Source organism: Mastacembelus armatus, chromosome 4, assembly GCF_900324485.2.
Source record: "Mastacembelus armatus chromosome 4, fMasArm1.2, whole genome shotgun sequence".
Lineage (NCBI taxonomy): Eukaryota > Metazoa > Chordata > Actinopteri > Synbranchiformes > Mastacembelidae > Mastacembelus > Mastacembelus armatus.
The window spans coordinates 27321819-27342584 of record NC_046636.1 but is presented as its reverse complement, the minus strand read 5'-3'; the positions used below and the strand labels follow the sequence as shown (position 1 = coordinate 27342584).

General features: G+C 43.2%; 2 protein-coding genes across 4 annotated transcripts; one reads left to right on the top strand and one right to left on the bottom strand.

Annotated features, from left to right (window-relative positions):
- Positions 1-50: 50 nt before the first annotated feature.
- Positions 51-6852, bottom strand: tab3 (TGF-beta activated kinase 1 (MAP3K7) binding protein 3). Of its 2 annotated transcripts, none has more exons than XM_026305232.1 (7): positions 6676-6852; positions 5930-6101; positions 4427-5687; positions 3507-3667; positions 2966-3059; positions 1248-1325; positions 51-888 (listed from the first exon to the last, which is right to left on the bottom strand). In XM_026305232.1, the coding sequence occupies exons 2-7, from the start codon at positions 6029-6031 to the stop codon at positions 749-751; spliced, it is 1836 nt and encodes a 611-aa protein (XP_026161017.1). In that variant the 5' UTR covers positions 6032-6101; positions 6676-6852; the 3' UTR covers positions 51-748. The 2 variants fall into 2 exon arrangements, 1 of the variants encoding a protein (XP_026161017.1); XR_003295598.1 differs by having other exon boundaries at positions 818-888; positions 1248-2884.
- Positions 6853-10537: 3685 nt separating this feature from the next.
- On the top strand, positions 10538-19690 carry nexn (nexilin (F actin binding protein)). 2 transcript variants are annotated; one of them, XM_026305459.1, is made up of 14 exons: positions 10538-10692; positions 12482-12838; positions 12967-13164; positions 14261-14345; positions 14443-14591; positions 15820-16020; positions 16152-16325; positions 16482-16670; positions 17085-17276; positions 17937-18131; positions 18279-18500; positions 18672-18860; positions 18971-19334; positions 19473-19690. In XM_026305459.1, exons 2-14 carry the CDS (start codon positions 12527-12529, stop codon positions 19484-19486), a joined length of 2484 nt encoding a protein of 827 aa, XP_026161244.1. In that variant the 5' UTR covers positions 10538-10692; positions 12482-12526; the 3' UTR covers positions 19487-19690. The 2 variants fall into 2 exon arrangements, with proteins under 2 accessions (XP_026161244.1, XP_026161243.1); XM_026305458.1 differs by lacking the exon at positions 19473-19690 and having other exon boundaries at positions 18971-19369.
- Positions 19691-20766: the final 1076 nt, after the last annotated feature.

Here is a 20766-nt window from a genome sequence, read left to right as displayed (position 1 = left end):
GGGAAAATGGAAGATCTGTGAATTTTGACAAACTACGCAGTTATGCCATCTGTGAGTGGTCAAGTCACATAGAATCAGCTCATTTATTAAGTACAGCAAGTTGAGGCATTTGCACAGGAAATCAACATCTTTTGAACACATAATACAGGGTGGCATAATATGCATAAAAGTACCAGGAATATACTTATATGCAAGTGTCTCTAGTGTTCTTTCAGTGAAATAAGCTCTAATACAGAGCCAGATACAGTGTACAGTCTACATTTTGCATTAGTCAGAACGTTTATACCTTTGTTTTCATTGTTCCACTGTCAGAGAGGGAGTTACAGGTCCTGGATTAAAGTGGAAGTGCCTCCATTTTGAGTTCAGGAATGGGTGCAGTTCTGTAAACAGGGCAGTCACTCATTCTGCATGGAATGTTCTCTAGGTAAACTGTAGCTCCTCCTCGGTCGATCTGACCGTTCTGCAGCCCCATCCCACCCACTGCCAAAGTCGCAACATGTCACTCCCTCTTTTACACATCTGCCATGAGAAGAGTCTCCAAAGAATCATCACTCGCCAGTGGAAACGAGGGTCAAAGTGCATGGGAGTAGTAGATAGAAGGACAACAGGGAAGAGAGGGATAGTGGCTCTACCTCAGCAGGTAAGAAGGACTTGTTTTTTGATTGACAGACGAAGATCTGTAGACAGGTTCTACAAAGGGTCGGGGCTCTAGTATCCAAGGGATGGGGTGGGCAATACAGCTCTAAGCTCAGGTGTAGCGCGGCATCTCGCACTGTTCACAGCGGTTGAGCGCAGGGTGGTTGAGGAAGGTGCAGCTTTCACAGTTCCACTGGGCGCCTTCGAAGTCCTCGTCCCTCTGGGGCCCTGGCACAGGCTTGGAGCCAGGGGCTGTGGAGAAGTAGTACATGAAAAAAGTTTATTCAATAACAATTTTAGCTAAACTGAGTTTTAAACACGTGACACACATATTCAAAAGTCAGCCACTGAAGTATCAATGTCAGTAGTAAGGTTTCTCGTGTAGTTTATGTCGACAGATTTGCAAAGACAACACAGACCAGTCAGCTAATATTTTACTAAAATGCCCCAAATCTTCAATGTGCTGTAAGTTAAAAAAGACAAATTGAGCCTTAATGCAAATCTGTAGTTGGCAACAGTAATGAACTTATCCTGCAAATCATCTATTTTGTGTCTCTTCGTTACACATCTCTGTGATTATGTCTCTGGAAACTGCTTTGGACAATTCCCACCTTCCTTTCCAGGCTTGGGCGGCACAACTGGACCAGGCTGAATGTTGTCATAAAAGTTGCCCTTTGGGTCAAACTTCCCTGTGGAGGAAAGAAGAAATCAGATACAGAAGTTTGTTTAGAAGTGCCCATTCCAGCCAGAGGTCCAATCAGGCCAATCAGTTTCCAGCCATTCTCTCTGAGTCTGTTGACTGATTGCTGCGTTCAGACAGACAATAACTTCCTCACTGCATCACACAGGACTCCAGCTAAAAGGGTCTTGTCTTCACCCTAACGTTGACTGAAATAAAAAATGTTGAAATTTCTTCTTTCTTGAGTATTTAATTTAAATCTTATGAAGCTTTTTCCAAATCACATTCAGGACAATTGTCAACATGGGTCTGTTTAGACTAAGCTCTTTGGATGACACTGTCAACTTCATATACTGATTTATTTTGTAATTTGACTTAATTTTCTGCAAGCAAAGTTTTCCAGCTCAATAATAATAATAGCTCAAGTGGATGAAAGGCTGGACTGTAAGAGATCACTTTCTCAAATTATACATTTAAATGGGCACTTTGTCACAATAATGAACACGATTCACAGCTTTTCATAGGCTTATAACAAAATTAGCCGTTCAACTGTGAATTTGGCCACCAAAATGGTCAAAGTCCCAAACATGAAACATTTTGCAAGACATCAGAAGCTAAAAAGTAAGAATAATCTCTAAATGTGAACAACAGTTGCATATAACCATGCAAACAGTCTGATTTCCTATTTCAGAGCATGTATGTTACTGCTGGCGTGTCAGCAGGGGTTAACACTTTGACACTGAAATAAATACAATGCTTAAACTCATTGACTAGAAAATCCAATTCTAAAGATTTATTTATTGACAGATCAGACCATGGTGCTGGTGAAAGAAGCAGCTGCTTCAACAGTCACTGTTGTTATCGAGTGGAGACAAAACTAAAATAATGTGCCTACATGACATCCTGGCCAGTGTTTGCCAAAGGGCATTGGAGAGTGAAATAAAAAGGGAAAACGCTCTAATGTCCCAAAAGAACAAAATTTGTTTTATTCCATTTAGCTCAACACAGACAGAAATCCGAACCATAAAACCTTTCACGGCAGCATCGTTCTTTGGTGATCGCGCTCTTCGGCCAGCCGTGCGAGACTTGTGACAGTAGAGAAATACAGCACAGTGCAAATAAACCCTTGAGAAAACTCTGCTGCAGTCTGCAACAGAACTGTGACTTGGGAGTGGATTTATTTTGCAGGAAGACCACTGCTCAAACGTTCAGCAGCACTGGACTGATTGCAAGTAAATTGGTCACACTCTTGAGCCTGCTGCCAGTTAGATGGTTTCAGCTTCCAACATCACCACGCCGGGTGAATAGATAAAGCACAGCAGCTCATTTCCACAAACTGTGGCTAGAGTCTTTTCAAGGCAATACTGCCATCAGTTACATGGGCCACAAGACACCAGTCAAACACGGTGCACAAACCTAGTGAGGGTCCAACATGGATCAGCCTGGGTCCTGTCATGGACCAACCAGTCATTTCAGAGTGCTGCATCTGTATGCAGTGAGACACAACCTCCTCCATCACTTTGGGCGCAACTCTGTCTGCTTCTGGGCTTGGCTATTTCAAGATCAATGCTTTCAAATAAATCAGAGACACACTTCAAAGGTTTGTGTAGGAATGTGCAGTTATGTGTGCACATGGGTGTGTATGTATACCTCTAGACTGCAGTAGATCTATCTCCTTCAGGGTACAGTCGATATCAATCTGAAGCTGTCTGTTCAGACTCCGCAATCGGGTCATCTCTTCAGGCTGCAGCCGGTACAAACACACAACCCAGTTAGATCAGACAAAAATAGACAAGTATTCCCCATCTACCCTTTGAAACTCCTTACAAATAAGAAATTATTAACACCACTTTGTATGATACATTACACTTGTTTTGTGGCTCTTTCCCTGAAAATGCCTAAGTAAAGTGTAATTGTTCTTAAGATTAACCGTCATAATCATGTGCGTTTTGAACAGTGACATGCCCAAAGCCTGATTCAAACCCACAATGTCAGTTCCAACCTACCTGCTGGAGCCTATTGAGCCTCTATATGACTATATGACAAAGACAGGGTCTAAATCTTCAATGATGTCACTGACTGTGGTTCATCATCATTGGTCAGTGTGTGGAAAAGTATAAAATAATTGAAAAGAGCTGCAGATGTGTAAAGAGCAACAGTGCAGCAGGACATTTACGTGTTAGGTCCTTACTCTGGGTATAAGACTGGTGGAATTGACTCGTCGAAAGCGCCTTTGAAGGGCGTCGTATTCCATGTTGTTGACGTCTGCCTTGAGCTGCTCTACTTTCTGCTTCTCCAGCAGAAGCTCCTTCTTTAGACGTTCCATCCTGGCCCGCTGGTGGAGCAAGAGAGCTGGTGGGAAACACGCACATCACAGAAAAGCTTATACTTCAAGAGGAAAAAATCCAATTTCATATAAACCCTTTCCTCACTCTGTATACAGAGTAAAAATTAACATACAAGCACAATACTGACATGAAGATACAGTGACGTCGACACACCAATAAAGAGGTAACATAAAAAAATAATCTTTAACAGCGATGGACAGACACAAAGCAGTTACATAAACTACTAAACCTATAAGAATCAGGGGAAGTCTCAAATATGACGAAACACACTAACAAAAGAGCAGATGAGCACCACAAAACATTCGCACTTAATCAAGATGTATTTTTTTAGAGTTGGATAATAAAATAATTAGATCAGTTGTAGAGTTTGATAATAAAATAATTAACAGTTCCAAGTTTTAACAGTTCTCAGTGAGACCAGCAACAAACCTGCGACAGGTGAGACCTTAGACATTTGCAACAACATTCATTTTGTGAACATGGAAGTTACTGACCTACTGTGGGACTCTGTAATATCAGTGAGGTAAAAATTTGCTTCCTGTGTAGACACATACATCAAACCCTGAACAGAGAGCAAGAAATGCAGCCAGCCACAACCAGACAGCAACCTTCTAGGATGAAGTCAGCTAATCAAAGGCTAAACACTAACTCTGGTCTTTGTTTTAAACAGCTCAGCTTAAATGTCGACTCAGGAAACATCAGGAAACCATTAGCGTCAGAGCACACACGCAGCATAATCAATAGAAAGACAAGCCTCTCTTACCTTGTGTGTAGGCATAGTCATCGGAGCCTGAGCTTGAACGTCGGGGTATTTGCTGAAACTGACTGGCAACGTTCCCTGGTAAAGCGGAGATGGGAAGGATGGGTGCAGGGGCAGCGGTTTGCTCCCCTTGGTCTACCATGTTGAGAAGAGACTCTGCTTCAGCCACAGGAGGTGAGCTGGGTGGCCTCTGGGCCTGACCACCGGGAGACACTTTGATTTTGAAGGTGTAGGCCGACTGGCCCGGTTGAGGGGAAGATGCAGGCCGAGGCCTCGTGGGGCCCTGGTGCTGCAGGTACATAGGGTGGAAGGCTGCCGGGCCTGGAGGTGCACTCACAGTGATCCCCCTCGAAGGGGAGCTGGGTGAGGGGCTGGTGGCCATGTAAAGCGCTCCTTGGGGGTGTGGGTTGTGTACGGGTGAGTTGCTGCGCGGTCGTGGACCCTCCAAGGTAATCTCTATCTGGTTCTTGAGGGAGCCCTTTGTATGGTAGGGCCTGTAAACAGCAGGCTGTTGCTGGAGTTGTTGCTGATGATGGTAGGGCATGCTGGGAAGTGTTGGGGAGCTAATGGGAAGGAAGACATATTGCTGGTGCTGGGGTTGCGGTTGGGGTTGCGGCTGGGGCTGCGGTTGGACTTGATGCTGCGGTGAGCCGTAAGGTGAACCATATGTGGGAGTACTATATGGGGACTGCTGATGCTGATAGACAGGTGCCCCAGAGGAGGACCAGGGTGCTGGCTGAGGGCTCTGTGAGGGTGAAGGGCGAATATACAGGGTGGTGTTGGTGCTGTTAGCATAGTGCCCAGGAGGGATCTGCAAAGCCTGTGGGACGCTGGGTATACTTTGTGAAAGTGTTACTGTTATAGGAGTCATGGTATAACGTTGGACAGGTGAGTATGTGGGAGACATGCCCTGAATCGTGGGTGGAGGTGTGGGTGTGCTGGCCGAGCGGCTCTGATCGTTCATGAAGAAAGGATTGTAACTTGGGGAGGGCGCCATGTTGGCGGGGGCCGACAACGGCTCAGGGTAGCTGGGCCGCTGAGGTTCGATGTGACTGTCACTGGTGCTGTGCACTAAGGAGCGCCCCACCCCGACTGATCCTCCATTTGACTTGCTTGCATCTGATTCAGGGTAGCCCACGCTAATGTGCAGCATGTGGTTTCGGCTCAGTCGTCCCTCGTCCGGGCTGTGATGGAACTCTCCATACAGGTATCTGTTACTCTCCTGAGCCAGCAGGTGGCAGCAAAGATCCAGGTTGTTGTTGTTCTGAGAGCAACAGAGACCAGTCTCAGACATGTAGTTTGGGTCAGGTGGTACCTGCCTTACTGTGCATAGACAATAATGTACATGGGACCGAACTAGAGGATGGTAGTCAAGCGGTTACAACAGCAAGATATCCCCAAACAGAACAACCTGCACCACAAGTGAATCTCACACTGTCACAATTTTCCAACAGCTTTTTGAGAATGTGCATGAAAAAGCGTGTGCGCGCGCGCGTGTGCGTGTACCTGCAGAAGGCACTGTGACACCACCCCCTCTGGGATCTCTGGGAAACGCTGCTTGAGGTCCTGCAGGATGTGGTAGTCGAGCTGAGAGCCTCCCTGCGCCATCCTGAGCCAACACACAGGGTCAACGGGCCCAAAGATCCAACTGTACAAAGACCCGAACTCGTCTCATCCCCTGCAGATGCAGAGATGACAAAGCTGAAGACGAACCCAAGTATCCGGGCCGGCCTGTCACACACCCCGTCAGCACCGAATATTATCGTTACCGAGTCAGTGTGAGGCAGGTCGAGCCGGAAATGCATTTATACACTGCGAGAGGTGCAAATGCTGCAGAAACACAGTCCAGCGTCAGCGGTGCCGGTTGACGTGACGAGCCTGTTGTTGTTTGTTGAGCCCGACGCTGCACCAAGCAACGACGACATACCATCGCTAGCTAGCAGGCTAGCTGTCAGCATCACCCCCGCAAGCAAACCAACCAACCAACCAACCAACCAACCAACCAACCAACCAACAAACTAACAAACACACACAAACAAACAAACAAAACACCAGTGTCCTGTGAGGACACCCAGCATCATTACGCTCATGGCTCCGTCCGATTTTACCTGCTGCTGATTCACAAACCCCGAAACGCTGCATGTGTAGCGCTAGCGCTAATGCTAATGTAGCCCGGGCAGCTGTCAGCGCTGCTGACGGACGAGCTAATGCTAACTAGCCATGCTAAGGCACCGAGGCTCGGTCCAACTCACCGCGCGGTACGAGCCCTCTTCGCGGCTCGGGCCATGGCTCAGTCCCGGGGAGAGCTGAGATGGTTCTGAAACGCTCCGCTGAGGTTTGTCAATTTTTGGTTTCGGCTGAAAAACTTGTAGTTTCGCATTCCAGCGTCAGGCCCCGCTGCCGAGCTGCAGCCTGTCAGATTTCCCGGAGCAGGAAGTTCAAATCAGCGGATCGATGCTTTTTTTTTTTTTGAAAGCGGATTGATCATGTGACCGAACTCCATTCAGTTTTTACTGAACACTTAGAATCGATCAGGCATTATAGGCACAGACAGATCACACTACCGCTCTCAAATCTATCACCCATCGAACATTATTGATAACTATTATAGTTTAGATATCACCAGTACTGTAAATACAGCACAATGACACTCACCATGTATAATTATACAATAAGATACTTTTCAAATCAAGGCTGGCCTATATATTAATATATATAAAATATAAATTATTATTGCATAAAGTATCTATATATTAAATTAAACTGGCATTTCTTCCCAGAAGGTTTTACAAGTCAGTTTTCAAAACTGGTTTGTTTTCAAATTATTGTTCATTTTGGCCTAAATGTATCCAAATTACATAGAACATCATATATGAAGAAGCAGCATGGTGGTTAAGTGGTTAGCAGTGTTGCCTCACATCAAGAAGGTTCCTGGTCTGAAACCCATCAGGGGCCTTTCTGTGTGGAGTCTGCATGTTCTCCCTGTGCTTGTGTGGGTTTTCTCCAGGTACTCTGGTTTCCTCCCACAGTCCAAAAACATGTATGTCAGGTTGACTGGTGACTCTAAATTGCCCATAGGAGTGAGTGTGAGTGTGTGAGGTTGTTTGTCTCTATGTGGCCCTGTGATGGACTGGGGACCTGTCCAGGGTGGACCCCTGCCTTTCACCCAAAGAGAGCTGGGATAGGCTCCAGCAGATCCCTGGGACCCTGGTTAAAGGACTAAGGGGGTACAGGTGATGGATGGATCATATATGACAAACTCTTTAACTCCTGACACATGTAGCAGCTGGAGCATAAACAAAAACAGGAGCAGGAACTAAAGAAAAGCCTTTTTGCCATCTGTGTGTTTGTCTACGTTATGTGTCGTGTTTCACATGGTTGAGTCTGCAGTTTGCACAAACAACAGAAAAGTTCAGTCACTTGATCTAAATTCATAATGCATGACTTGATAATTGGTTCTGTCACATTGACGTGAACTGACAGGCGTTCACAGTGAATGCATTGTTAAACGCTGTCAAACATAAAATGAATAAGCACTTAGGCCTAAACAGACAGGTTTGGAAGCAGGGAGCTGAGCAGCATCGTTTTGGAATAATAATAAAGTGCAACATGTATAACTGAGGGCAGTGACATTTGTAATTAGTGACAAAGATGGAGAAGTGTGAGCATTGATAGGTGTTTTACAACCAGCTCACTGAAATGTCCTAAAAAAGTCTGAAATGTTAATGTTAATGGGATAGAGATATGAGCTGAAGTCAAAGTGGACGCATAAAATGAGACAAGAGGAAATGACCCCTCTGACGTGGAGAAGGAGATGAGGACACGAAACTCTGAGATGTGTATTTTAAAAGTCTTAAGCTCTCAAAAAGCCATAAGCTTCTCTCGCGATTGTAGACTTTCATTTTAAAAATGCAGCCCACTCCAGGGCCTCCAGATAATTTTACGCAGTTTTTGCACAGATACTGTTGAAAAAAGGTAGTGAAATAAAAAGCATGTATCTGATTATGAAGTAGTCTAGCAGCACTGTTGAGACTGTTCGTGAAGGTTTTCATCAAACCGAGCCAATATCACCAATTGGTTTTGGAAGCTGCACAGTCGAGTTATTAAGTTATTTGACGTAGTTTTGAAAAACTGTCTCTTTTCTCACATGTATGTGATCGTGATTATTGTGATTATTGTGATTGTTGTGATTCTTGTGGTCGTTGTGGTCGTTGTGTCTGAAGCAGCTTGGTAACAGCGCGGCCTGCTCGGTCCATAGGCAGCACCTGTTTTGTGGTGGAGCTGCCTTTTCTCTGCACATAACAGCTGAACACTCACTCACAGCTGAGAAGTATGTAGTATGTAGTATTCTAGTTAGAACGTGCAGCCCAACAGCAAGAACACAACAGAGAATATCTGACGTTCAGAACATTTGTCTGTCTAAAAAGATTCCCGTTGTCCGGGAACAGCAGACTGTCGTGCAGCTCGGTGGCATCCTTCTGTTTTCTTGAAAATGCTCTGCAGACCTTGCACCTTCGTGTCAGCGAGGGGTGTGGGGCTGAACCACCACAGTATATTCATGAGGGTGACTGGGCTGTGTTTCAACAGCTGAGACTAAGGCCTGGACTGACTCAGGTTTGCTGTCTTTACAGTGCTGATTAGTTGCCACAGCTGTGGGGCTATTTAAAGCAGTCCCCTTGTTGTCCCTGCTGCCATGCAGGATGGAGCCCCTTTGCCCCGACAGTTCACACAGCACACCCCCATTCAGCTCACACCTTTATCTGTCCAGGAAGCAAATAAATAACAAGGTGAAAATGTTCAAAGGCTCGATTTATGTTCAGCCCTGTTCAGACACAGCATGCTACTAAAAAAATCCTGCTTAATACACATGTCAAATACAATAGGAAACAAAAAGGCCTAGAGATAATTATTATCTCAGTAGTATAAAACAGTCCAACAACAACATCATTAAAGACTTTGTGTGCACACAGTCTGGAACAGTCCTACAAAACCTGAATGGGGACTTTACACACTGGATGTTCTGCCTGAGGCCTGTTTGGTCAGTGAGTCAGCAGCTGTGCATGGAGCCGTTAGAGCAGACAAAATGCGTCTGCAGCATGATTTCTATTTACATGCATCCCCAGAAAGACAACCACTGACTTGTCTTAGGACTCGCCCACTGGGTAATGTAGTGAAAGTATGCTGAAAGCTTTTATGACTTCAATCATTGATAAACTGGTATGTGTGGCTCTTTGGCGTGACAATATGAGCTCCAACCGTCACTACATAGCAGAATGACATTAACATCTAGGTTAAGTGGGAAAAACAACAAGCTGGTGTCCCTCTACACTGATAAGTCAGGAATCCTGGCACTAAAGGGCCAACAAGCAGATAATGATAACGTCTGTCTGCGTTTATGTCGTGGTGCTTTCAAACAGACTTCACCAGAAAACTGTCCAGTTCCTCTTAAGCCAGTTCAGCCACTTTTATCTTGTTAGTCCAAGATAAAAGCACAAACTGGCAACGTTTCATTTAAAATTCCTCTATTTATTTGGATATTTACCGTATATTTATACTCAAGGTATGAATTTAGTAGATGGTTCATAACACAGTGGTGTTTATTAACGAAGGAGTTAAAGCATATTTTATCTTTACCTCCTAAAAGTGCACACAGCAATGCACAACAACATAATAACAAATAGCTGCAAAATAAAACACCGTTGTAATAAAATAAGTCTCAATAGGAAAAGTTATACTTTAGTTAAATTCATGAATAACCACATTAACAAACCACAAACTGCAGTCACTAGACTATAGTGTATTATCAGCCTTCTACTAATGCTAAAGTGTTAAAACAGTGCAGTTATGAACGGCTAAATTATATAAACTACATATATCATGTCTTTTAATCCCACGTTAAGGTGAAACGAAGCAGCGCAGACACACGCGGTGTATTGTGCCATTAGCAGACTGGGCCTCCACATTACAATCATTTGTCCCGTTAGTCTGAACAGACTCCTCAATGGGTTTTAAACACTATTAACTTTTGGATGCAGCTGTGACACAGTGCGCGCTCACGAGGCAACAGCTGAACCTGCCGCAGGCACGCGCGGAATGCGGTGTCCGGTAGAAAGTAACGGCACTTTTATGGAAACGGCTTCACCGACACACAACCAGCAGCCAGTCGAGTTGGTGCAGCTCGGATTGTCTCGCTAGGCCAGAGTTTCACTCCGTCTGGTTCGTGCCCACCCGAAGGATTTTAAGACAAACAGGAGCAGCGCGATAAAAAGGTAAATTACACGACATGATTGTTGGATCGTGGCCCCTGACAAGGTCTGAGCGACCTGAGTTGAATTAAAACTCTCCTGACAGGTCATACACCTGGATTTAGGAACAGGTGAGGTGTCTTAAATCATTGCTGTTTTCTATGGGATACAGCTCATGTCCAGTATGATTTCAATATAATTGCAATAATATGGTTCTGTTGATGTTGTTGTGGGTTATAGTCAGAATCACACATCAACAGAACGAATCCAAATGTTTATGGGTCAAACTTTAATGTGTATTTTGCATCAACTGAGGAGAAAAACGCGACATTACCAGAAAAACCTCAACAACTGCCTGTGACTGTAATTACCTTTTTACATGATCGTCCTTCAAGGCACTGAGAACTTATCAAAAATGATTCTGTTTAATATTCTGGGTCAGTCAAACATTCAGTCAGAGCCTGCAGGTTAATGTGGGTGTGATAGAAACTGTCACCCAGTTGTTTCTGGGACTGAGGGTGGAGGAGTCAGAATGACCATAATCAATAAGCAGCAGAAACAATAATGAGACGACAGCTGAACCTTCTCTCAGTATCAGGCCCACGTCTGTTATGAGTCCACAAACTCAACCACATCGGGAAATTCTGTTTGTTTGTGTGAAAACAGAAACATGACGACATGCACTGAGTTAATACCAGTCACTGATTGGAGACTGTGTCGTAAAGAAGCTCACTGATATGATTTTTGGCCAAATACAAGCTAAACCACATCCATAGCTCTACATTTCCACTGTTTGTATGTGATATATGTCTGTATGACTATTTGTACACCATGAGACCCTAAAATGGAAAGGCCCAGTTTAAGTAGCATCATGTCACACTCTGACCTTCATGCCTGAATAGAAAAGGTATTTGAAGATACAGATAAACAGCAACGGTCTGACTGCTGGATGACTAACGGTGCAAACAGTCTCTCATCCATGCAGTTGTCTTGCTCTTAGTCTGGCCATTTTGCCGAGGGTCTGTGGGGCGACATTTGGGTGCCAACTTGAGCTCCGTCCAACTGCCTGTCGCTCAGCAGAAATAGCCATGATCACATGTCCTGGTTCCACAAGTGGGTTAAAAATAGAGGCCAGGGAGCTTCGTATTGCACTGTTTCAAATCACACTGGGAAGTGGACTCGGTCTCATCAGGGGCCTGATGCTCATAGAAATCCTCGTACAATGCTAAGAAAAAATTATTATTATTAAAAACATATTTTCATTGGGAAAACAGGGGGTCTAGACCAACGAGTTAGTTGTTCTCAAACCATTAAGGAAAAATAAAATTATGGAGCAGATACACAATAATTTTATTGAGCAGTGAAAACTTGATTGCTAAAATATTTTATATTTATATATTTATATTTATATTTATATTTAATATATTATTATATTAGTCAATGATATGCTAAAACAAGTGAATCTGTTGTGATTGGATAAAAGCTGCATGAGAGCAAAGACATATGATGTTAAATTTGGGTGCTGGCTAATGACGTTATTACGGCACTGACATAATAAAAAATCATAAATATATCATAAAATATATCATCCAATGTAATTTTTTAAATGCATTCAACTGAACTGCCTTTTGCTGTGACTTGTTTAATGGCAGTGGCCACACGACTGTAGAGGAACGTAAAAAGGAAGATATCTGATAAATAAAAATTATGGTTTAAGGCACATGGCACATTTACCTTCTGGGATGTGTAGAACGAAATGGAAATCCATTAGTTGTGCAGTAACATCCGAACCATCCCTCCCTTCCCTTCATAGGTCACCTTTTAACAGAGCCTGCCAGCTTGTCTTTGTGGTACAAACATGACGGAGGTTGCGGCTGCAGTCGCCCACAACATGGATGATGTCACACATGAAAACGAGCACAACACAGGTGACACTGAGAGGAAAATATCAGGCAGAGGAGACAAAAAAACTCGCCAAATGAAGGATGAAGCGAGCAAAGGGACTGAGAAGACACATGTGAACGGTGTGGAGCAAAGAAAGAACGAAACTGCCAAGAAAAATGAAAAATCAGAAGAAGCTAATTGTGGGGCAGAGGACACGAAAACAAAGGATGCACAACCTGATGCAAATGAAGACCAGAATATATCTGATGTGGCACTTAAAAAAGAGGTGAGACAGAAATTTAAGATAAAAAACAGTCATTTTAATTAATAAAATAAAATGAATAATCAATTTGTAGAAAAAAAACATCCCCCTGCTACATAACAGACCTTCCTCTTTTGCCTGTTAAACCACAGAAACTCCTCCGATCCAAAAAGCCGGTGGCCAGAACCTACGTACCAAAGCTGACCAAAGACAAGGGGGAGGTGACCAGCAAGTTCGAGGCCATGCAGAAGGCCAGGGAGGAGCGCAGCCGGAAGAGGAACCAGGAGGAGCAGCAGAAGAGGAAAGAGCAGTACATCAAGGAGAGAGAGTGGAATCGCAGGAAGCAGCAGGTCAAAGACAGATAACCTCACTAACCCCGACTGTGACCTGCATGGCATGACGAGGCATGACGGGTGACAGTGCTGACAGCCTGAGTGAGAATTCAGTCTTCTATGCACCGCACTGCAGCATCAACCACACTGTTAACATATAATTAACCTTTTACTTACTTTGTCAAATAATCCACTTTGGCATATGCTCATAACAAAAGAGGGTAATTAAACCTATTAATACTAAAGCACCAAACGCTCCACTGGATCCAAACATTAAAGTTCATCTGGTTCCCAGTGACACTCACATCGTTTACTGGAGTAAAAACTGCACACCATAATGCAGACACGCTATTTAAAGCCATGTCATAAAAAAATCTTCTTAAAGTATAAACATGAAAACATACTTACATTAGGCAGCTTGACCCATTTCAGAATTAATATTATAAATAAATAATAAATATAGTTACAATTTGTGCAATATTTTTATTGTGATGCTTTGAAACAGATAATGAAAATACAAATACTGTAAAACTGTACTTATAAACACAGCACATGAGTAAATGTACTTTCTGCCACTGCTGGTCCCAGCTTTTAAATGGGTTTGTTGCTTTAATCTGTTTATTTCACTGTAAATGGAATATCTGTTGCTCAGACAGTGGAAAACTTCACCTTAGGAAACTGTAGGTTTTCACTGTATTTTACTATTTTAGGGATTAATCCATTGACTAATGGGGAAATAAATGGGCAGATTAGAAAACAGTCACTTCAGCCTCAGCAGAAAGATTTTCTAAATCAAGAATCTAAAGATTAACACAGCTTTTCTTTGCAGTGAAATAATTGCACTGAGACAGTGAGTGGATTATCAGTGATACTCAGATATAACAACCTCCTGGTGTACAGCCGTGCCATAGCTGGCCAGGTTTGGACACCTGCTCTCATCTCCTGTCTGTGCAACAACACCATGGCCCAATCGCAGAACTGCCTGTAGGTCACATGACCAAGCTATTAGCAGGGATTAGGCCCATGTTCTTGCTGGGACCAGCATGGCCCCTGAGTGGCAAAAGAGATGATCCCAGCTAAACCTTAGCATCGCTTTCCATCTGATCCGCTACAGATAAAGGAGCTACTCGATTCCAGTGATGAGGAGGAAGAGGTGAAGCCAGCAAAGGTAGAAAAATCCTACGTCCCCAAAATCACAGGTAAGACGCAAACCACTGCACTGCACCATAAAGGTTAGAGGAGGAAAATATTCTGGGATGAGGGGGAACCTAAAGGCCTGGCATGTGAAATCTTCAGGTAGTGTGAAGGGGAAGTTTGCAGAGATGGAGAAACAAAGACAAGAAGAAGAAAGGAAGAAGATGGAAGAAGAGAGGAGGAAGAGGGAAGCCCAGGACAAAATGGAAAAAGCCAAAATAAAGAAAGAACTGGCTCAGAAAGCAGCTGAGGTGAGTGAACCTTTCACAGTGAAGCGGGACAGCACGTCTTGATGGTTCAGTCCTGTCTTCTGTTGAGAAGGGTGTACTTGTATCTGTAAGGATCCAGCTAATCCTCAGCTGCCACTCTGATCAGTTATTTTAAGCAGCATTTGAGGAGGCTATAGGTCTGAAACCAGTAGCAGCGTCTGAACTCATTGTAAAGGAATCGCCTTTATTTTCATCTCACAGTAGATTTGAACATCACGTAATGTAAAAAACCAAATCTGAATATTTCCAATCAGTGCAGTATCAATAGAGCAGAGCGAATGGAGCTTTCAGGCTTATTCCACCTCCAGTGTCGTTCTTGGGAATGGTTATGTAAGTATCCTTACAGGTAATACCTGCTACTTCTATAGGGATATATACTTCTGTGCCCTAATGCTGCTGTGTTACAGTGAGAACAGTCAAAGTCATAATGAAGTTAATGCTTTAAATGACTCTGTTGTTGATTTTCTTTGATGATCATCGGTAATGAGCAGGACCTCAGTCAGTGTCCTTCATTTTAGAAGCAGCTGGTGATTTTCTGAGGATTTCAGTAAACTTTACTAAATATATAATTGGAAGAACCAAAATAATAAAACATGTTGAGACTTCTAAAATCCTAAAAGGTTTGTAGTTTTTTTTAACACTGATAGAAAAACCTCCCTAATGTTTTTTTATTTTTTTATTTAAAGGTTTAATGGCAAAAAGTGGCATTTACAGTAAATCTATGGAATTTTAGTGTATTTTCTTTATATCTGTTATGCACACTGGGTCACACCCTCTTATTTTCCATATCATTAGCTTTATGTTTCCTGTATATTAACAACCAATGAGGCTTTAGATCTGTTCCAATGTCTCACGATTAAAACGATCCAGTTTAAATGTAAAGAAACTGCCTCTTTGTCTTGGAGATGGAGAAACAACTGGAGTTGCCAGGTGTAGACAGCATATGACTGGCAAATGTTTCCCACACCTCCCAGTGACTAAATTAGCCGTAGACCTCCTTACTGTGACTGCTATCTTGAACTGATACCATCCTCCGACCTACTGCAAATGGTGACTACAGTTACCCCCAACCCACTGACACTCTGACTGCCGGACTGTGTGAATGTCTTTCATGCTCAGCCAGTTTCATCATTCATTGACTTTTTCTGATTTTGGCTCTCTCTGCCTTTGCCGTTCCTTGGATCATCAAACTTTATCAAACGCCATTTAGGAAGGAGATGATACCATTCTGGTGAGAGTGGTTCCAGCGAAGCCGTCACGACCTCCGGGTAAAATCAAGATGAACTTTGAAGACATGGAGAAGAATCGAGAGGAGGAGGTGAAGAAGAAGGTGGAGGAGGAGAAAAAAAAACGGTACGATGAAAACAGACGCTCCTTCAGGGAGGCCAAGCGACGCTCGGTTGTTGAACAGGTAGGAATATGGTCAGCTAAACGCAGATACATCAAAATAATGCTTAAATTAGAGGCTGCTCCGGGTTGTTACAATGACTGCTGATGCAGATTAACAGTGCTCTGTGCTTTCTCACACTAATTTGGCTACAGGACGAAGAGGAGAAGCCCTCTGAGAAGGTGCAGGTGACTCCTGGAAAGCTCAAGATGACGTTTGAGGAATTAGAGAAGGAAAGGCAGGAGCAGAGGAGGAAGCAGGCTGAGGAGGAAGCCAAACGCCGCCTGGAAAAGGAGAAGAAAACCTTTGAGGAGGCCAGGCTGGGAATGGTAATCAAGAACTGGTTCTGCAATACACAATATCAACACATTTTGAATATAAAAATATTTAAGTGTAGGAATATCAGCATCTCTTACTGGATGGATTATTTACTGAGCGGTGACTGTTGCTGCGCTGACTTAATCAGGATTGTTGTCTCGTATCAGGGAGAGGACGACGAGGACAGTCAGGAATTTAAAGAAGACAAGGAAGAGTTGCGGCCTGGAAAGCTGAGGCTGAGCTTTGAAGAGCTGGAAAGGCAAAGAGTTGAAGAAGAGCGCAAGAAAGCAGAGGAGGAGGCGAAGAGACGAATGGAAGAGGAGAGGAGAGCTTTTGCTGAAGCCAGGAAGAGCATGGTCAATACGCTTCCCATAAATAAACACAAAACTCAGTATGAAAAAGTGAAGCCAGTAATCTCTCTCAGATTATGATAAATCCTCCTGCAGAGTCATCATCTGTTGGTAACAGTAGTTCATGTTACATTAAAATATAGTGCGTCTGTGCATGGTAACATATTCTAACAGCCAACAGCACAAAAGCTCAATAAGCTCAATCAGCTTCATACACACAGATTCTACGGTGGCATTTTAACAGATGGCTCTGTGCTGGATGAAGAGGAGCAGTGACTAATATCTGTGTCTTTAAAGTAGCTGCACTAATGGAAAAATGTTTATTCTACAAATAAGTTTCATAAAACATACAATCGCCGACCGCACCAGCCAGCTCTCGTCTGCGGCACTGAAAGCTTACCTTACTGTGTTTCCACGCAGCTAGTCGACGAGGATGATGAGGTGCTGATGGCCTTGTTGAACCTGGAGGGCAGTGAGCCTGGAAAAATATGTGCCAGTTTTGAGGAGCTGGAACGCCACAGGAGAGAGGAGGAACAGAGGAAGGCTGAGGAGGAGGCCAAGAAGAGGCTGGAGGAGGAGAAGAGGCTCTTTGCTGAGGCCCGCAAGAGCATGGTAAGTCTACCTGAGTCAGTCCCCAAACACTGTACAGCGTACATGCATTTGTCTGAGCACTAACATTTTAGAAGTGACTTGCTGCTGTTTGTGCTGTGACTTAATTTGCTCCTGCAGAGCTGCTCAGCTTGATTTAGTAAAAGGTTTAACTTTACCGTAACATTTGTTCGGAAGGTTTCAGACCAACTTTATCTAAATGCCATCTATATACCGATTCTAATTGGATGCAGATGAATCATTTTTTGATCTTGCATTACATCATTCATATGGGCTCAAATGGTGCACCTGCATTGCCTTTTATTTCTCCAAATTATTTCTTCAAGAGCCCTGGCTTGGATCAGGAAAAGGCCGAATATGGAGATGAAACAGTAAGACACCTTCAATTTCAGATGTATGTTATTTCCAGTCAGTTACAAAGACAGATGTATTTATGGAGGGCTCCAGATGAAGATGTGGTTTGTTTAGGGATGCGTGTTATTTTTAAATGCTAAGAATGGCTTCTGCTTTTGATGGGATTATTTAATATTGGGTAAGTAGTTTGACTTAAATGATTTCACTGTATTATTAACTGAACCCAGTAGTGACTAACATGATAATACAACATGAACATAATCCTGGTTAGTTAATTCCCTAATTGTAATGTCTGCCTTGTGCGTGTAGGCTCTAGATGAGGACGACGGGATGGTTAGGAGTGAGTCTCAGGAAGCACTGCACCCTAGAAAACTGGAAATCAACTTTGAAGAGCTGCTGAAAGAAAAAGAGGAAGCTGAGAGGAGACGTAAGGCGGAGGAACGCAAAAAGAAACTGGAGCAGGAGAAGCAGGAATTTGAACAACTCAGACAAGAAATGGGCGAGGTGAGTCTAGAACACAGATCAATGTCCATCAACACAGGTCTCTCAGCCAATTAGGCCAGAGTCAGCAGTCCTGGTCTTACTTTGAAATGTTTAACAGCATCATAAACATACAAAGTACTAACAGTTCAACTGGCTTGTATTTCACAGGAAGAGATAAATGAAAGCTCGGATGTTGTAAGCAAAGAATATGAAGAGCTGACTAAGCTCAAGAGGACTGGCTCCATCCAGGCCAAAAACCTCAAGTCCAAGTTTGAGAAGATCAAGGAGCTGACTGAGGAGGAAATTCAGAAAAAGATTGAGATGGAGCGGGCGAGGAGGAAGGCCATTGACGATGAAATTAAAGAAAGAGAAGCGGAGAGGTTCCAGGACGTAAGCATGCCCACACGTCATACATGGATGTTGAATTTCCTACAAAACATCAGTAATTCAAGATGTCACAAGCAAAATCTTTTTCAAAGACAGAAAATGTCTTGTTTTAATTCCATTTTTAATATCACAGAGAATTACTACTATGACTATTATAACTACTGTGTTCTTCAGGAGGATGAGGAAAGAGCGTTGACTCCCGCGAGGGCCGAGGAGTCACCATTCAAACAGAAGGTGGATATGCGTGCTCGATTTGAACAAATGGCCAAAGCCCGGGAAGAGGAGGAGAGGAGGAGGATAGAGGAGCAGAAGCTGCAGAGAATGCAGTTTGAGCAGCAAGAGATTGATGCTGCCCTCCAAAAAGTAAAGCTTGCAAGCAGACATGTATTCTTATTGCACGACAGCTAAGAAAGTCTTTAAGGTTGCGTTGAGCCCGGTAAACACTTGTGATTCATGTTGTCATCTGTTTGCAGAAGAAGGAGGATGATGGGGAGGAGGAGAGTAGCATCATCAATGGCTCTGCAGCCTATGAAGATGAGGAGGACCATGCCAGGTCAGGCGCTCCGTGGTTTAAAAAGCCCCTTAAGAATCAGTCAGTGGTGGACTCTGAGCCAGTTCGGTTCACTGTTAAGATCACCGGGGAGCCGAAGCCGGAGGTGACCTGGTGGTTTGAGGGAGAGGTGCTCCAGGACTGTGAGGATTATCAGTATATAGAGCGAGGAGAGACGTACTGCCTTTACCTGCCAGAGACCTTTCCAGAGGACGAGGGAGAGTACATGTGCAAGGCTGTGAACAGCAGAGGCACAGCAGCTAGTACCTGCATCCTCACTATAGAGAGTAAGACCACCTTGGTGTAATTGCATGATACCCCCCATCTGGATTTCTCTCTGTGAAGTGGACCGCATGCTCCTCTTCCTCATGAGCTCACACTGAATGGCAGGTGTGGATAATTGCTCTTCTGTTTCTTTCTTGCAGCTTATGACTACTGATGCCCTTCCACGTTCTGGAAACTTTCCTGTTGCTCACTGCTTTTGTAAAAACTTCATCCCTCACGGTTTGTTATGGTCAGACAGCAGGGGGAAGAAAACAGCAGTATGCTTGGCATTCCTAAGGGAGGGATACACAACATTAAAATATGCAAGATGTTGTTTACATATTGCTAAATTGTAAAGCTGCACTCCCCTGTTAAACTTGTGCCAAAAACAAACATGGTTTTTGTTCCCATGCCACAGGTTGCACAAAACTTCAAACTATCTTCACTGCGAGGCCCTAAGGATATTTGTGATACCAGCTATTTTAAAGTATCACACTTCTGTATTGTAAATATCACACTTTATGGTCCATGCCTGGCAGATGTGATGCTTGAAGCATTGAAATGTGAACTGTAAAACATCCCCGTGCACTAATTTTAAAGAAAAAGATCAGTGTAAATCAGTGAAACATCCCACATGTTTGTTTGAGTATTCTAGTTTTCTGTTCTCTTTCCCTTTTTAGTAAAAGGTATCGTGATACTTGCCTGGTGTTATATCGACGGGGTAACTTGTTAGTTTTCACTCAAGGGTTTGTTTGCAATGATATCACATTGTAACGGCAGCCACATATTGCAGGAACAAAACAATCTGAACTCATGTTTAAATCCTGATTTCAATGAAACTCAAGGTCTTTGATCGTAACATCACAACGATTTCAATGTGTTGATTGTTCATGCACCAATCTCCTTCTCTTCTTTTCGAGGTGAATGTGATACTCGTGATGAAGCTGTCATAATTCAGTTGTGTTGGACAGTAGTTAACCATTTATGGTTTGATATTGTAGGTTAGTTTCAATATTTGTCTTATAAATGAAAATGTTTTAATAAAATGAACAAAAATGACTTTTTGTGATGTATTTTATTGTTACACTGGGAAGACTTGATTGATCACTACCTGCTGCCTGCTTGATTAAACATTTAACTTCTTTAACTTTCATTTTTAAAGCCAATTTATTCTCTTTGGAGTCACCGTCACTGAAAGTCCCACACGGATCATCCTCTGGGACAGTGAGTTTTATCCTTTGGCAGTGGTGGGAAAGTTTATTTTAAAATCTGAATGTTCATCACAGAAAATTAAACTATCTAAACTATTATTATTTTTCAAAATCATATAGTGGGTCCCAACCTTTCTGGCCTGTGACACCTTAAAGAAAAAAAGATTTTAACATTAATTCTAAAAGTCAGAATTAACCCTGATAATAAATACCCAGGACAGAACTTTGGGGCCTCCCTGATCGT